Genomic DNA, 16,866 nt, shown 5'->3' with positions numbered 1-16,866 from the left:
GAGCCAATGTACCCACCAGTCACCTGGGAGGCTGCGTCTGGTCTCCATCTCCAGCTCCCTCAAGCCAACAGCCTCCTCAGGACCACCGGGAGCCGCCCTGTTCCCACAGTGAAGCAAGCCCCCCTCCCCTCCCCGTCTTTGGGCCTCTGCTGAACACGGTGGTGTGGCCGCCTCACCACCGCTGCCCTGGGCAATCCACGACGGGGGACCCGGAGGGTGTAGCAGTGAGAAATCTCTCCTTCCTCCTGTGCTTCCACGCGAGTCACCCGTGCTGTGTCAGCCCCGTCTCCGTCCAGCACAGACCTGCCTCTGACCTCTAACCACTACCCAGAGACCACCCGCAGTGCGTCTGGGCACACCGGCCTCTGCACCCCTACTGCTGGGGCCCCGTGCGAGGTGGCTGCCCGGGTGCTCAGAGACCGCGCCCTCCCTGTCCGGCAGATGCTGCTCTGTCTTCTGGTTCCCTTGTGGGGCCAGAGTCCATACAAACGAGTACACGGCTACACTGAGGTACGCACAACCACAGCCGGAGACCATCCACGGAGCTGAGCCCCGCCCAGCCCACAGTGCCTGACAGACACGCCCGGGCCCTTTCTGTCACGTTTCCAAGGCCATAGAGAAGCTGTGGTAGGATGGATGCCGGAGGTGAGCAGACTCCACCGTGGCCACGCTAACTCACGCAGCTCCTGGGTCACCGCAGACTTCACCGCAGCCACGCTAACTCACGCAGCTCCTGGGTCACCGCAGACTTCACCGCAGCCACGCTAACTCACGCAGCTGGATCCCGGGTCACGGCAGACTCCACCGTGAGCAGGGTGTGCGGATGCCGAGGCCCCAGGCACTGGCCCCAGGCACACGCACCTCCCGCCCGGTGACCTGGGTAGGAACGGCTCTCGCAGCGCCTGCCCTCCTGCGGTCCGACTCCTGTGGGCCCGGCACGGGCTGGGAATGTGCAGTGCGGTGTCTTCAGATTGGCCTGACTCTGACCCTCCTGCCTCCCCGTGACGCCTCCTGTGATGACACTGGCGCCTCCCAGATGACCCTGGATCACCCCCATCAAGGTCCCTCTCCCCAACCACGGTGCTAAGCACCCCCCTTGCCACACAGGGTGACGTTCAGGGCCTGGACAGCAGCTGTGGCAGCCCCAGCTGCCGTGTCCCCGCTGGCCACCGGGGGGCTCACTGCCTGTGCACAGGCGGGCAGGCGCTCACCGTGTGTGCAAGTCACCCTGTGTGCATGGACGGGGGGGCTTGCCATGTGTGCAAGAGTCACCCTGTGTGCGTGGACGGGCGGGGGCTCACCGTGTGTGCAAGAGTCACCCCGTGTGCGTGGACGGGGGGGGGCTCGCCGTGTGTGCAAGAGTCACCCCGTGTGCGTGGACGGGGGGGGCTCGCCGTGTGTGCAAGAGTCACCCCGTGTGCGTGGACGGGGGGGGGGGCTCACCGTGTGTGCAAGAGTCACCCCGTGTGCGTGGACGGGACAGGGCTCGCCGTGTGTGCAAGAGTCACCCCGTGTGCGTGGACGGGCGGGGGCTCACCGTGTGTGCAAGAGTCACCCCGTGTGCTTGGACGGGCGGGGGCTCGCCGTGTGTGCAAGAGTCACCCCATGTGCGTGGACGGGGGGGCTCACCGTGTGTGCACAAGCACGGAGTCCTGGTAGAGCCGGTCGTACATACAGATCTTCAGGTCCACGCTGGGCTTTGGCACCCAGACCGGCACATCGATGGCCACGCCCATGACCCTGAAATGCAGCTGGATATGGACACGTGAGCTCAGCAACAGGAGTTCTTTGGGCAAAGCAGGCGATGTTGGTGAACACTGACACAGCTCCCAGGAGGAACGTTTCATGGGCTTGAGTTTTCTAACTCTTTGGGATGGCTGTGGCACTTTTCATATCATGTCATTTAAAATGTTCTTTTCTTTGAGATGGAGTCTCACCCTGTCACCCAGGCTGGAGTGCAGTGGTGTGATCTCTGCTCACTGCAACCTCCGCCTCCCGTGTTCAAGCAATTCTCCTGCCTCAGCCTCCCGAGTAGCTGGGATTACAGGCACCCGCCACCATGCCAGGCTAATGTTTGTATTTTTAGTAAAGACGGGGTTTCGCCACATTGGCCAGGCTGGTCTAGAACTCCTGACCTCAGAGATCCACCCACCTCAGTCTCCCAAAGTGCAGGGATTAAAGGCATCAGCCACTGCATCCAGCCAAATATTCTTTTTAAATGTTCATCTATTACCAGAACAGAATACTGGATCGCCAAGTACCTACCACTCAGCTTCATACTCATTAACATTTAGGTGTTTAAAAAAACCTTTCTATGGCCAAGCACGGTGGCTCACACTTGTAATTCCAGCACTTTGGAGGCCAGGCTTGGAGGATTGCTTGAGCCCACAAGTTTGAGACCAGCCTGGGCAGCATGGTGAGACCCCCATCTCTACAAAAAATACAAAAATTAGCCAGGCGTGGTGATGTGTGCCTGTGGTCCCAACTATGTGGGAGGCTGAGGCGGGAGAATCGCTTGAACCCCAGAGGCAGAGGCTGCAGTGAGCCGAGATAGTGCTTCTCCCCATGCACTGACTCCTGGGGCCTCAGGAGGTTGGAGGGAATGAGTCAGGTTTTGGGAGGGCCTGCAAGCCCCGGGCTGGGGAAGTGCAGCAGCCCAGCACAAAGCCACCTAGGCAGTGGTACTGTCCTGGTGCTGTGGGGTGAGCCGAGGACTCTGAACACTTTGGAGGATGCGAGGAGCCACAGCCTGGGACAGGCAACCGCTCCAGCCCATGGGGGTGCAGAGGGGGTGCAGAGGAATTTTTAAGCACAGAAAGTTGTCGCCTGGGGCTGGGCGCGGTGGTTCACTCCTATAATCCCAGCACTTTGGGAGGCCGAGGTGGGTGGATCACTTGAGGTCAGGAGATCGAGACCAGCCTGGCCAACATGGCGAAACCCCATCTGTATGAAAAATACAGAAGTTAGCCAGGTGTGGTGGTGTGCAGCTGTAATCCCAGCTACTCGAGAGGCTGAGGCAAGAGGATCACTTGAGCCCAGGGATAAGAGGCTGAAGTGAGCTGTGATCCTGCCACTGCATTCCAGCCTGGGTGACAGAATGAGATCCTGACTCAAAAAAAAAAAAAGAAAAAAGAACAATGGCTCTGTGTGTGCGCGTGTGCACGGGGGCCCTGTGTGTGCGAGTGTGTACATGTATCTGCGGGGGGCTCTGCATGTGTGCGTGTGTATACATGCATGTTTTTGCATGGGCATGCGTGTGTGTCTCATAGAAGCATGTCTGCCTGTGTATGCCAGTGTGCATGTGTGTGTGTTGTAAACTGTGGTGTCACCATCTGTGCCACTAACTGGCCATCCCTGCATGGGCAAATGGCGACCTTGTGGCCAAGGGCAGCTGCTGCACAAGGCTGTGGAGGCAGGGGCCAGGGCGTGCGTGTGGCATGGCAGCAGGAATACTCACCATTGGGCACTGGGGGTTCTTAAACATGACCTTGAACCTGGCTTGGACGTTTCCTGGGACGACCGGGGTGAAGATGATGGGCACCTTGATGGAGCTGAAGGGGCCAATTTCCCCCTCTGTTATCTGCACAGGAAGAGATGCCATGGGGTCTGCCAGGCTTCATGGCTTTCAGGATCCCTTCCCAACCCTCACAATGGTGCGCTGCTGCAAGGATGGAAGGTAGCGGGACCCATGTCCCTGGGTGGCCACTTGGCCACAGATGTCCTGGGCCTAGCCCAGCCCTTGGAGGACTTACTGTTGTGGGCTCCCAGCCAGGGGAGTTGGAGGCAGCCTGAACTCCTCCACATTCTCCCCTGCTCATGAGCTCAGGGCCGTGCCCCGGCCAGGGAGGCCACGGCCAGCGTCCACCCCACGTCTCACCAGTACCCCATATCCAGGAAACAACCTGTGGGTCCTGCACAGCCCCGGCTTGTGGAGGCGGTGGCCCCACGCCAGCTGAGATTACAAGAGGCCTGGAGGCTGCAAGTGCCCGGTGGACACCGTCCGGCCCATCTCTGGTCAAAGGCAAGGGCCACCTGGCGGTGAGGGCCAGTGGGTTGGGGTGTGGCTGGGGCTGGGGGAAGGTGGGCGCTGTCTCGGATCGTGGCAGCTGTTTTAGGGCCTGAGCTGGCTGACCTCCCCCAGTGTGATCTCCGTCTGCTCTTCGCTGGAAGGTATCGCTGTGGTTAATCTCTCCGGTTCTGGAAGAAAAGGGGGATCCAGAGGTGAGGGTTGGCAGGGTGAAGGCGTGTGGCCCAGGGCCCCTCGGGACGTGGTCACCACCTCCAAACCCATATCCTGGGCTCTGTCCTTTCTGGCTGTAGTGGCCCCTTGGGGGACCCAGGCCCAGAGAGGGTGTGCAGCCAGTCCCCATGGTGCCTGGAGGGCTTTGGAAGCCCTCTCCCAAGGACCTCCATTTTCTCACAGCCCGCCAGCCCCAGGGCGAGGGTATTAGAGGCTGGAGTGGGAAGGACAGCTAAGTCCAGAAAATTCTAAAACAGTGTCATCTTTTGGGGATGGTTCTTCTCTTACCATCATATCTGGTAACCTAACTTCCCACAGATGTAGCGTTCATGTTCCCTACGGGTACCTGCTACTGGCGTGTTGGAGTTATCATGTCCCCGTGGTGAGCTCCCGGTTTCCATCTGCCGCTGGGTTCTGGGGGCACCTGCCGGCAGTTGGTCAGCAAGGCCCCAGGTAGCAGAGCTGTTTCCTTGCAAGTCCGAGCAGGACTTTTTGTTGACTTTGCACCTGAATCGATGCAATTCGAGAGGCCACGCGCAGGTTGGCGTTCTCCTTTGGCCTCTGTCGCGCTGCCGGGTGGGGTCAGAGCAGCCGCCGGCCAGGCCAGGTCACCATGGGGAGCCCCCGTGGGCTTGCCAGAGCCTGCCCTGGGCTCGGCGTCTGGACGGCAGGGCTCTTCGGGAGCCGGGTGACGACTTCAAAACACTGTGCACATTATTTCTGGGGTCTGGAGCTGTAAAGGCCGCAGGGACCCCTGTTCTTTTTTTTTTTTTTTTTTTTTGAGATGGAGTCTCGGTCTGTCATCCAGGCTGGAGTACAATGGTATGATCTTGACTCACTGCAACCTCTGCCTCCCGGGTTCACGCCATTCTCCTGCCTCAGCCTCCCGAGTAGCTGGGACTACAGGCACCTGCTACATGCCTGGCTCATTTTTGTATTTTTAGTAGAGATGGGGTTTCAGCGTACTGGCCAGGTTGGTCTCGAACTCCTGACCTTGTGATCCGCCCACCTCGGCCTCCCAAAGTGATGGGATTGCAGGCGTGAGCCACCGCGCCCGGCCAGGGGCCCCCGGTTCTGAACGTGGAAGGGGTGCAGCTGGGTCAGCTGCCCTCCACTCTGGCTGCCTCAGGATCACCACGGCAACAAGAGCTAGACCTGAGCCCAGGTGGTCAGATTCTGGGTCCAGCAGCTTTTTGGTTTTTAGAGACGAGGTCTCACTCTTTGCCCAGGGCTGGAGTGCAGTGGTGCAATCACTGCTCCCTGCAGCCTCGGCCTCCTGGTTTCAAGTGACCACAGGGGCATGCCGCCATGCTTGGCTAATTTTTATATACATATATGTGTGTGTATATATATATATTTTGGTAGAGACAGGGTCTTGTTATGTTGCCCAGGCTGATCTCAAACATCTGGGCTTAAGCGATCCTCCTGTGTTGGCCTCCCAAAGTATTGGGATTACAGGCATGAGCTACCATGGCCTGGTCTCCTTATTCTAGTCTTTTCTTTTCTTTCTTCTTTTTTTTTTTTTTTTTTTGGCAGGGTCTTACTCTGTCACCCAGGCTGCAATGCAGTGGCGTGATCACGGCTCATTGTAGCTTCACCTTCCCAGGCTCCAGCAATCCTCCCGGCTCAGCATCCTGAGTAGCTGGGACTACAGATGCATGTCACCATGCCTGGCTATTTTTCTTCTTTGTAGAGATGGAGTCTCATCATGTAGTACTTTTCAATGTATTAAGCATCCTTATTTGATCTTTGATGTCGAATAATACCCATGTCTGAACCGTGCAAGACTGCTACAATTCCTTCCTTCCTTCCTCCCTTCCTTCCTCCCTCTCTTCCTTCCTCCCTTCCTCCCTCCCTCCCTTCCTTTCTTCCTTCCTTCCTCCCTTCTTCCCTCCCACCCTCCCTCCTTTCTTTCCCTCCTTCCCTCCCTCCTTCCTTTCTTTCCCTCCCTCCCTTCTTCCCTTCTTTCTTTCTTCTCCTTTCTTTCTTTGACAGAGTCTTGCTCCTTCGCCCAGACTGGAGTGCAATGGTGCGATCTCAGCTCACCACAACCTCAGCCTCCCGGGTTCAAGCGATTCAAGTGCCTCAGCCTCTCAAGTAGCTGGGATTACAGGTGTGTGCCACCATGCCTGGCAATTTTTTTTGTATTCTTAGTAGAGATGGGGTTTTGCCATGTTGCCCAGGCTGGTCTCAAACTCCTGACCTCAAGTGATTCGCTTGGCCTCCCAAAGTGCTGGGATTACAGGTGTAAGCCACCGTGCCCAGTCAATGGCAGTACTTTCTGTTGTTTCTGTGTGATTTTTTTCTATTTTTTTTTTTTAAGGAATAAGTTGCATATAGTAAAATGGACTCTTCTTAGTGGAACTTTCTGCAAGTGCTGACAGATGCATGTGGTTGTACACTCATCACAGCAGTCAAGACACTGAACAGCCCCATCATGCCCGTGTCACCCGTGCCCCTTTCTAGTCAACCCCTTCCCCAGCAACCGGTATCTATTTTGTCTCTACAGTTTTGCCATTTTTAGCCAAAATATTCTTTTTCTAGAATGTCACAAAAATGGACTCACAGAGCTTACAGTCTTTTGTGTCTGAGTTCTTCCCCTTAGCACGATGCATTTGAGACTGGTCCACGGCACGGCCTCTGTCAAAGGTTTTGTCTGTTTGCTGCCCAGCGGCGCTGCGTGGCAGGGACCCCCACGGTTTCTCTATCCGCTCCCCAGGTGTGGGACATTAGGGTCGTAGGTTTTTGCCAATTGCAAATAAGCTCTCTACAAACATTCACACACAGGTTTTTGCGTGAATTTAAGTTTTCGCTTCTCTTGGCGGATACCTAGGAGTGGCATTGGTGGGTGTCCGGCTTTGCTGCTGAGCGTTTCGCTGGTGGCCGTGCCATTCTGCATCCCCAGGGGCAGCACTGGAGTTCCAGCTGCTCCTCACCGGCGCTTGCTATTGTCAAACTTTTTGTTTTTTGTTTATAATTCAGCTGTTCATATAGGTGTATAGTGGTGTCCCATTGTGGTTTTAATGGACATTTTCTTCATCTCATGTTTAATGATGCTGAGCATCTTTTCATGTGCTAATTTCTCATCCACATATCTTCTCTGGTGAAGCATTTGTTTAGGTCTTTTGCCCTTTTTTTTTTTTTTTTTTTTTTGAGATGGAGTTTCACTCTCGTTGCCCAGGCTGGAGTGCAATGGCGCAGTCTCGGCTCACTGCAAACTCCGCCTCCCAGGTTCAAGCGATTCTCCTGCCTCAGCCTCCCGAGTAGCTGGGACTACAGGCGCCTGCCTCCACGTCCAGCTAGTTTTTGTATTTTTAGTAGAGACGGGGTTTCGCCACGTTGGCCAGGCTGGTCTCAAACTCCTGACCTCAGGTGATCCGCCCACCCCGGCCTCCCAAAGTGCTGGGATTACAGGTGTGAGCCACCGCGCCTAGCCTTTTGCCCATTTTTTGACTGGGTTATTTTCCAGTTAAATTTTGAAAGTTACATAGTTTGAATACAAATTCTTTATCAGATTTGTGATTTGCTAATGCTTTCTGCCAGTCTGTGGCTTATCTCCGCAGTCTCTTAATAGTGTCTTTCAAACAGCAGATGTTCTTGGTTTTGGTGAAGTCCAGTTTACAATTTTTAAACCATGGGCCATAGTTTCAATGTTATGTCTACGAAGAACCTTTGCCTCACCTAGGGCCACACGTTCTCTCCTGTGTTTTTTTCGGGGGGGGAAGTTTTATATTTTTAGGCTTAACTTTTAGGTACATGATCTATTTTGAAAATTTTTTGTTTATAGTATGAGGAACGAGTTAAATTTAAATTGGAGGGGGGCGTATTAGTCTGTTTCATACTGCTATAAAGAACTGCCCGAGACTGCGTAATTTAGAAAGGAAAGAGGTTTAATTGACTCACAGTTCCACCTGGCTGACGAGGCCTCAGGAAACTTACAGTCATGGGGGCTGGAAGGGGAAGCAGGCACGTCTCACATGGTGGCAGGAGAGAGAGGGGTGAGAATGCGTTTATAACAGCATCAGATCTCGTGAGAATTCACTCACTATTATGAGAACAGCATGGGGCAATCACTCCCATAATTCAGTCACTTTCCTCTCTCCACACGTCAGGATTACAATTTGAGATGAAACCTGGGTGGGGACACAGAGCCAGACTATATGAGGGGGCTTGTGTTTATCCAATTGTTATGGCCTCACTTGTTGAAAAGACTGTTCTTTCTCCAAGCAATTACCTTTGCACCTCTGTTCAAAACCAGTCGACTATAATTGTGTGTCTATTTTTGGATTATCTTGTTCCATTGGGTCTCTGTCTGTGTCCAACACCACACTGTCTTGTTACTGTACTTTATATTAATCTTGAAATCACGTGGTGTAAGTCCTTGAAATTTGTTTTTTCAAAATTGTTTTGGTCACTTCAGGTCCTTTGGATTTCCATATGAACGTTACAATCAGCTTGTCAATTTCCATTAAAAAATCTTCCTGGAATTTTGGTTGGAACTGCATTCATCCATAGATAGTTCTGGGATAATTCACATTTTAATGAAGTGTTCCAATGGTTCGTTCCCACAGTATAGAAAATACTATACTATGCTTGATGGCCAGGCGTGGTGGCTTACGCCTGTAATCTTAGCACTTTGGGAGGCTGAGATGGGTGGGTCACTTGAGGTCAGGAGTTTGAGACCAGCCTGTGTGATGCAAACTGTCTCACGCAGACTGCAGAGAATACCGTCCAGGCTGAAAGAGTGTGGGTGAGTGGCCAATGCGCAGGCAGCCTCCCTCAGAAGAGCACAGCTTTGGCTCAGCATGCAGGGAATTCCACGAGAAACATGGCTCACTGCAACCTCCGCCTCCCGGCTTCAAGAGATTCTCCTGCCTCAGCCTCCAGAGTAGTTGAGACTACAGGCGCCTGCCACCCTTCCTGGCTCATATTTTTTTTTTTTTTTGAGACGGAGTCTTGCTCTGTCACCCAGGTTGGAGTGCAGTGGCCGGATCTCGGCTCACTGCAAGCTCTGCCTCCTGGGTTCACGCCATTCTCCTGCCTCAGCCTCCCGAGTAGCTGGGACTACAGGCACCCGCCACCTCGCCTGGCTAGTTTTTTGTAATTTTTAGTAGAGACGGGGTTTCACGGTGTTAGCCAGGATGGTCTCGATCTCCTGACCTCGGGATCCGCCCGTCTCGGCCTCCCAAAGTGCTGGGATTACAGGCTTGAGCCACCGCGCCCGGCCCCTGGCTCATATTTTGTATTTTTAGTAGAGATGGGGTTTCACCATGTTGCCCTGGGTGGTCTCGAACTCCTGAGCTGAGGCGATCCACCCGTCTTGGCCTCCCCAAGTGCTGGGATTACAGGCGTGAGCCACTGGGCCCGATCAAGGTGTTGGCAGTTCTGAGGCCAATTCAAAGGCCAGGGGTCATTGTAATGAGTAGAGAAGAAAATAAAGAGAGAGGATAAAAGGCCAGAATATAAAATAAAAAAAAAAAAAAAAGAAAAGAAAAGAAACAAAAAAGTAAGACCAATGTAAAGCACAAAATAAGATGGTAGAAATGGATCCACATGTATCAATCATCACAACACATTTAAATAGATTAAATGTTCTAAAGAAAGTCAAAGACTGTCACTGGATAAACAGACCAAAACTGTATAACATATTGATGAAAGAAAGAAAAAGAAAGAAAAGGAAGAGAGAGAGAGAGAGAGAGAGAGAGAGAGAAGAAAAAAAGAAAAGAAAAGAAAAGAAAGACCTAGTTAAATGGGGAGATAATGGTTATGAATTAAAAGACTCTTTTTTTTTTTTTTTTTTTTTTTTTGACAGGGTCTCTCTGTTGCCCAGGCTGCAGTGCAGTAGTGCAATCACAGCTCACTGCAGCCTCGACCTCCTGGGCTCAAGCCATCTTCCTGCCTTAGTCCCCCAAGTAGCTGGGACTACAGAGGCACATCACCACACCTGGCTAATTAAAAAAAAATTTATTAGAGATGGGGTCTCCCTATGTTTCCCAGGCTGGTCTCAAACTCCTGAGCTCAAGTGATCCTCCTGCCTTGGCCTCCCGAAGTGCTGGGATTACAGGTGTGAACTGCCGCGCCCAGCCTCAATACTGTTAAGATGTCAATTCTCCCCAAATTGATCTATAGATTCAATGCTATGCCAATTAGATTCATGCTATACTTTTTGGTAGAAATAAAAAAGCCGATTTTACAATTTATGTGGAAATGTAAAGGACCTAAACTATCCTGAGGCCCTAACGCAAATATTGTGAAGAAAATAACGAAGTTGGGTGACTTACACCACCTGGCTTCAAGGCTTTGTCTGAGTCCATGATAACCAAGACAATGGCTCTGGCATAAGAACAATTAAATGGATCAATTAATCAGAAAAAAGAGGGAAGAACTATATAAGCTCATGCTTGTATGGTCAATTGACTTTCTTTTTTTTTTTTTTTGAGACAGCATTTCACTCTCATAGACGAGGCTGGAGTGCAATGGCGCAATCTCGGCTCACTGCAACCTCCGCCTCCCAGGTTCAAGCAATTCTCTTGCCTCAGCCACTCAAGTAGCTGGGATTACAGGCGCCCGCCACCACGCCTGGCTAATTTTTTGTATTTTTAGTAGATGCTGGCCAGGCTGGTCTCAAACTCTTGACCTCAAGTGATCTGCCTGCCTCGGCCTCCCAAAGTACTGGGATTACAGGTGTGAGCCACTGTGCCTGGCTAGTCAATTGATTTTTGGCACGGACAATGAATGGATCGAATGGATAGCAGAGTCCACTTGTGCCGTGGAATACACGAACACACGCCGGGGAAATGAACCTCAGCCCCGACGTCCACCACAAGCAGGAGTGAATTTGAGGTGGATCGTACACCTCAACACAAAAGCGATGTCCTATGTCTTTATGACCCTGGAGGAGAAAAAATCGCCTAAAAAGCATAAAAAACAAATTCCAATAGAAACGATTGGTAAATATGCAAAGACTGGACTGAAGAACTTTGATTTGAGAAAAGACATCATAAAGGGAGAGGAAGGCCCAGCCACAGACTCGAGGCAGCACCTGCAACATTCCTCAGGGACGAGGGCTGGAATCCGGGTGCATGAAGAGCTCCTATGAATGAATGAGAAGAAGACAAACAACCCCACAGAAGAACGAGGGAAAGCCTTAAACAGAGATGCCACACCAAAGAAAATACAACTTGTAAATGGGCCCATGGAAAGACACGTAATCTCATTGGTGATCTGCGAAATCACAAAGCAACATCTCAACGGCAGACTGGTGCAGACCCTCCAGACAGGCAGCCCCGGGCTGTCTGACCTCGCCCTCCTGAGGACGTGACACAAGGCCCTCAAGTCCAGTGTGGCCCTGTAGGGCCCTCTGTGACCAGGCAGAGCTGGGCTTCCGGGCTGTCCAGTAGGGCAGCTGCTGCCCACAGGTCACTGTGGAGCATGTGAAATGTGGCCCTTGTGGAGGAGGACCTGAATTTTCACTATTATTTAATTTGGATCAATTTAAGTTTAAACAGCCAGATATGGCAGTGACAGCCACACTGAACAGCACAGTCTTGTACACTGTTGGTGGGAGTGTAAACTTACACGACCACTTTGAAAAAGAACTCGGTGGGCTGGGTGAGGTGACTCATGCCTGTAATCCAGCACTTTGGGAGGCTGAAGTGGGCAGATAGCATGAGTTCAGGAGTTCAAGATTAGCGTGGGAAACATGGTGAAACCCTGTCTCTACAAAAAATACAAAAACTAGCCAGGTGTGGTGGTGTGTGCCTGTACTCCCAGCTACTCAGGAGCTGAGGCAGGAGGACTGCTTGAGCCCAGGAAGTCGAGGCTGCGGTGAGCTGTGACTGCACCACTGCACTCCAGCCTGGGCGACAGAGTGAGACCCTGTCTCCATAGAAAAAGAACTCACTTTGATATTAGCTGATGCCAGTGAGGCTGGCTATGCCCTGTGATGCCGGCACGAACCCCAGCCCCGTGCCCTATGGGAACTCACACACAGGCCTGAGGGGAAGTGCAGAGTGGCCGCGTTTGCAACAGTGTGTACCACAAACGCTCCCAAGCGCGCGCTGGCAGGACGACGGATCTAGATCCCGAGGCTCTCTCAGGAAAGGAAACGCCACGCAGTGGTGAGGACAGGAAGTGCGGCTCACACCGGAAGTGCGGCTCACGCCGGAAGTGCGGCTCACGCCGGAAGTGCGGCTCACGCCGGAAGTGCGGCTCACGCCGGAAGTGCGGCTCACACCGGCTGTGGAGAACTGGCCTAGCTCCACCCTGCGCTGCAGGGCACGCGGAACTCGCACCACGCGAAGACAGACAGGAGGAGCCCAGAGGCTTGTGGATCTCGATGTGTATGTGGGAAAACGATCAAGAGAAGCAAGGAGGAGACGCAAGTGATTCCCGACGGCGGCGGGGTGGAGGGCCGGAGGCGTGGGGAGGGTAGGACCCGCCTGTTTTCTCGGCGCCTCTTCCCACTGGTGCAAATCTAACAACAGCCACAGCTGTGGAGCTAGACAGAAGCCCCCGCAGCCCGGCCACTCCAGGGGGCACCGCAGAGCCTCTTCCCCACCCCGTGTGGCTCGTGCTGGGCCTGCTGGGCCGATGCTGGAGGGGCCTGCAAGTCTTCTGTTAGTGTCAACGTGAGCACACCCTTCAGCGCGCTCCAAAAACAACACTCAGTGGCACATACGAGTATTTTCTTGCTTAACTGTCACTGAACATCGAAGGCCTGGGGAAATTCTCTCCTTTCCAATCCTCCCCTGGGCCCCTCAGCCCCTGGAATGCTGCCCTGGGGCCCTCGCTGCCCGCCCACCCTGCCTTGGCCTGGCAACCCGGCTCACCTGTGGGCTGCTCCTCCTCCTGCTCCTTGTCCAGCTTCTCCAGCTCCTTCCGGCTCTGCATGTCCGCCTGGGAGGACTCTGTGCCCTCTAGCTGCTGCTCAGATATGCTGGTGGCAGCTTTGTCATACAAGCTTTTATCTTCGTAGGTCAGGATGCTGCTCTGGAGAGGAGAATCAACGTCCTGGCTTGGGAGGTTTCCCACCTCCTTCCCCCAGTCAGCTGCCCAGACTCCCACGAGGACAGGCCGTGTCAGGGGCTGGGCCCCTCAGCTGCCTCCTCGGCTGCCTGCTCTCGTCTCACCCGTCCTGGTTGTGGGATCACAGCAGCAGCTCACCCAGAGGCTCAGGGTCACCCCTCAGCCTCCCTCGCTCTAGGCCGGGTGGGCATGGCTGTGCTGCCCCAGCCTGGGAGTGTGAGCTGCATCTTCCTCTTGGTCCAATCCTCCTTCCTCCTCGGCTGGCTAGAGGCTGAGCCTTCTCTCCACCTGAGCCCTGAGACACCCATACCCGGGACAGGACAAGACGTGCTCACACTTGGAACGGGTGCAGCTGCAGCCATGGAATGCGACTGTCCAGCCTTCCCACCCCCACGCCTGGGGCTTCAGAGACGTGTTGGGGGAGGCTGGGTCTCCTGGGGCGCTCAGGCCTGGAGCTGCTGGCCAGCGCCCCTGCTGCTATGTGCCTGAGAAAGGGAGTGTCCTGCTGCCGCTGCCCCTGAGACCAGGTGACCAGGTGTCCTGTGGAAGCTGGTCTCTTCTGCTTAGGCTGATTTGAGGAGGCCCCCACACTGCCCTCCTCCCAGGCCCACTGTTGACATCCTCATATGGTCACCCCTGTTCACCCACATGGGACTGGATTTGGGGAGCAGGGCCCCACACCCCCCCACGGCTGAACGGCACACTCACTAATTTCAGGATGGATTGGGAGTCGTCCGTCTCGCAGGGCTCTGAAGCTGGCAGGAACTTGAAACTCGTGCCCAAGCCCCCAGTGTTGGTCAGTGTGATGGTCCGAGACGCGGTCTCTCCCACCACGTAGCTGCCGAAGTCAATGAGCTCCTTGTCGAGGGACAGCTGCCAGAGGACACAGAGTGAACCCAGGGCCACCGTGCCAGGCCCACAGGGTGCCCAGCGCGAGGGCTGCACGTGGCTCCAGGCAGGGCTGCCGTGGGCATTTGTGCGTGTTGTGCACTGCACAAGCAGGTACACAATTCAACCCGGAAGTCAGGCGTGTATTGCTCATGACAAGGTGCGGCAGGCGAGTGTGGTTTTAGGAACATCAAGGCAGGAACCCCCTTGCCAAGGAGTAACAAGGGTTCGGTGAGAGGACGCAGGGCCTAGACAAGGAGCTGGACATGGGACTCTGGTGAGAGGACGCAGGGCCTAGACAAGGAGCCGGACATGGGACTCTGGAGCTCCTGAGTGTGGATGGCGTCATTCCTGGGCGCGGTCAGCCGGACTCTGGATGCAGGGACCCAGGGAGTGTCCTTCCAGAACGGGAGCACGCCCTCCGTGGCGGTGCCTCACCATGCCCGTCGTGGGCCACAGGCCACAGAAGCTCTGGCGCTGGCTAAGGATGCAGGCCTGGGCCACACCTCGGCTCTGCCCAGGGGCCCGTCCTCGGGAGGCTTTTCTGGGCTCTGAGTTTGGAGGCCCAGGGGCTCCCCACTCTGTGCTCCTGCTCCAGGGGCAGGACCAGGGGCTCCCCACTCTGTGCTCCTGCTCCAGGGGCAGGACCAGGGGCCGCCAACGCAAATGGACGTGGTTCACAGAGGGCGGCCGGGGTCCAGCCAGAGGAGGCCGCCTCCTTCCCCCTGCGCCGCCTGGGCCCTGCTCTCCCCTCGTTCAGACAGGGCTTTACTGGTTTTACAGTCCCCAGCCTGGACGCTCCCCTGGAAGAAGCAAGCCCCTGCTCAGGGGAGCCGAGGGCCTCGGTGCTCCTGTCACAGAGGAGCACTTGACACTGCGGAGACCAAACGCGGGAGAGGCCGGGGCAGCTCTGGCCAGGACACCCAGGGCCACGCTGGGCACGTGCTCCGTGACGCTGATCCGGAGTGGAGCCGGCCAGCACCAGACTCCTGCCGCGCTCCCAGGCTGAGCAGGAGAGAGCCAGAGCCCGGCCGTCGCTGGGGCGGGGACTTCCTGCTGCCCCAGCCCTGGTGCTCCACGTCCTGGGCCTGAGTCTTGGTTCACCAAGAACCCGCACAGCGGAGTTGCCGCCTGGACCGTGACTGCTCTGAGGAGAAGGCGGCAGCCACAGGGCAAGGAGCTGCTCAGGCGCCCTAGGACGGTGGCGGTTCCTGCATGAACCCCAGCGGGGCCACGGCTGCCAAGGCCACGGCAAGGCCACTTGAGTGCCGAGAGGAAGGGAGATTAAAGTGACTGGAACACACTAAATATGCAAACGTTGGCGAATCTACGAAGAAACTGAGAGGAAAAAACTTCTCTCCACCACCATCAGTGACTCTGATCGCAGCAGCCCCTCCCCACGGCGACACGCGGCGAAGGCGGAAGCACACGACAGAGAAAGTTACATGGTGCTCATCAAAGGTGGCTGGGGGCAGCGTGGCCTGGACCACGGGCGACCATGAGGGCGTCTGCTGATCTCGCTGGGGGTGGGGGGACGCAGCGCGGCCTCTGCCCTTCACCTGCCCCAGCTTGTTCCTCCTCTAATGCAAGGATGGGCCTCTCCCTGTCCCGCCGACGCAGGCCTGGGCCGTGGGACTTGCCTTGGCCCGTGAATTCTTAGGAGATATGATGTCCCCACCGTCCTCTGGGAGATGCTCGTGCTGCCGTAGCTGCCGCGCTGGAGTCCGGCCGGGACAGGGCCGGCCGCAGGGGGCCTCACACTCGCAGCTGAGCCAGGAGCCGCTTGCTGTGTGGCAGGTGCGGTGCGAGCTGATTACTCGGCAGGCGTGGGCGAGGGGGGGTGAACAATGGTGTGTGGGTTTCTGGTTTATTGGAGATGCATGCTGACGTTTCTGAGGGTGGAGCGTTGACATTTTACCAATGTACTTTGAAATGGATCAGCAACAGATACAGCAGTTGCTGGACCAGGCAAAGGTGTCCGAGGCCGACAATGTGGGGTCTGGGACGATGCGGGGTCCAGGATGATGCGGGGTCTGGGTTGTAGGCACGTGGAGCCTCGTTCTGCTGTTCTGTTTTCCACTATGCTTGAAATTTTTCTTAATTAAAAAGAATCAAGGGTGACCCCCCTCCAAGAGCTGTAGGAAGGACTGGAGCCTTCTCAGATGGATGTTAAGGTTTCCTCTGAGGCACGGGCCCTGCAGTCTGGGATCCACACGGAGCAGGGTTTGTCTCATTTTTCCAGTGCTGGTCCGAGTGCCCCACGTTCGAGACCCCCACCCAAGGTCCGGCTCAGGCCCACCTAAGCTGCTGTTGGAAGAAGGGGCTCGGCCCCTGGTGGAGATTGGAGCCTCCCCCTGGTCCCCGCCCTACCTGCACCCCCTCCCAGGAGATGCCGTCCCACTGGAGTTCTCAGCCAGGATGCCCCGAGAAATGCTGGCTCGGACACCTTTGAACTCACCGAACATTTCTTTGTTGAACATTTCAATGGAACTGAAAACTCGCCCGTCTGAGCCAAAAATGAGATATTTCCTTCTAGATCTTTGTTTATCTAAGAAATAAAATGACCCCAACCACCATAAACTTCTGTAACTTTTGTGTGTTTTCTTTCTTTTTTTGGACAGGGTCTGGCTCTGCTGGCCAGGCTGGGGTGCAGTGGCACCTTCTCGGTTCACCGCAACCCCCCTCCACCCACTCGCACCTGGGGTCCAAGC

General features: G+C 55.2%; 1 protein-coding gene across 7 annotated transcripts in view; it reads right to left on the bottom strand.

The window, feature by feature from the left end:
- CFAP74 (cilia and flagella associated protein 74) overlaps positions 1-16,866 on the bottom strand; it is a 78,465-nt gene that overhangs the window by 18,949 nt on the left and 42,650 nt on the right. For 6 of the 7 annotated variants that reach the window (XR_012427322.1, XM_045382123.2, XM_065531087.1 and 3 more), the window contains 6 exons: positions 16,614-16,703; positions 13,976-14,140; positions 13,072-13,231; positions 4,133-4,197; positions 3,458-3,580; positions 1,630-1,751 (listed from right to left, as the gene is read on the bottom strand). Coding sequence is in view for 6 of the 7 variants with exons in the window: in XM_045382123.2 (XP_045238058.2) it covers positions 1,630-1,751; positions 3,458-3,580; positions 4,133-4,197; positions 13,072-13,231; positions 13,976-14,140; positions 16,614-16,703 (725 nt within the window). In the remaining variant the exon portion in view is untranslated. Of the gene's footprint in view, positions 1-1,629; positions 1,752-3,457; positions 3,581-4,132; positions 4,198-4,586; positions 4,770-13,071; positions 13,232-13,975; positions 14,141-16,613; positions 16,704-16,866 lie in introns of those variants that run through there. The other variant, XM_074022866.1, reaches the window with a different exon arrangement.

This window comes from Macaca fascicularis, chromosome 1 (assembly GCF_037993035.2).
Source record: "Macaca fascicularis isolate 582-1 chromosome 1, T2T-MFA8v1.1".
NCBI lineage: Eukaryota > Metazoa > Chordata > Mammalia > Primates > Cercopithecidae > Macaca > Macaca fascicularis.
This window is presented reverse-complemented; position numbering and strand designations above follow the sequence as displayed.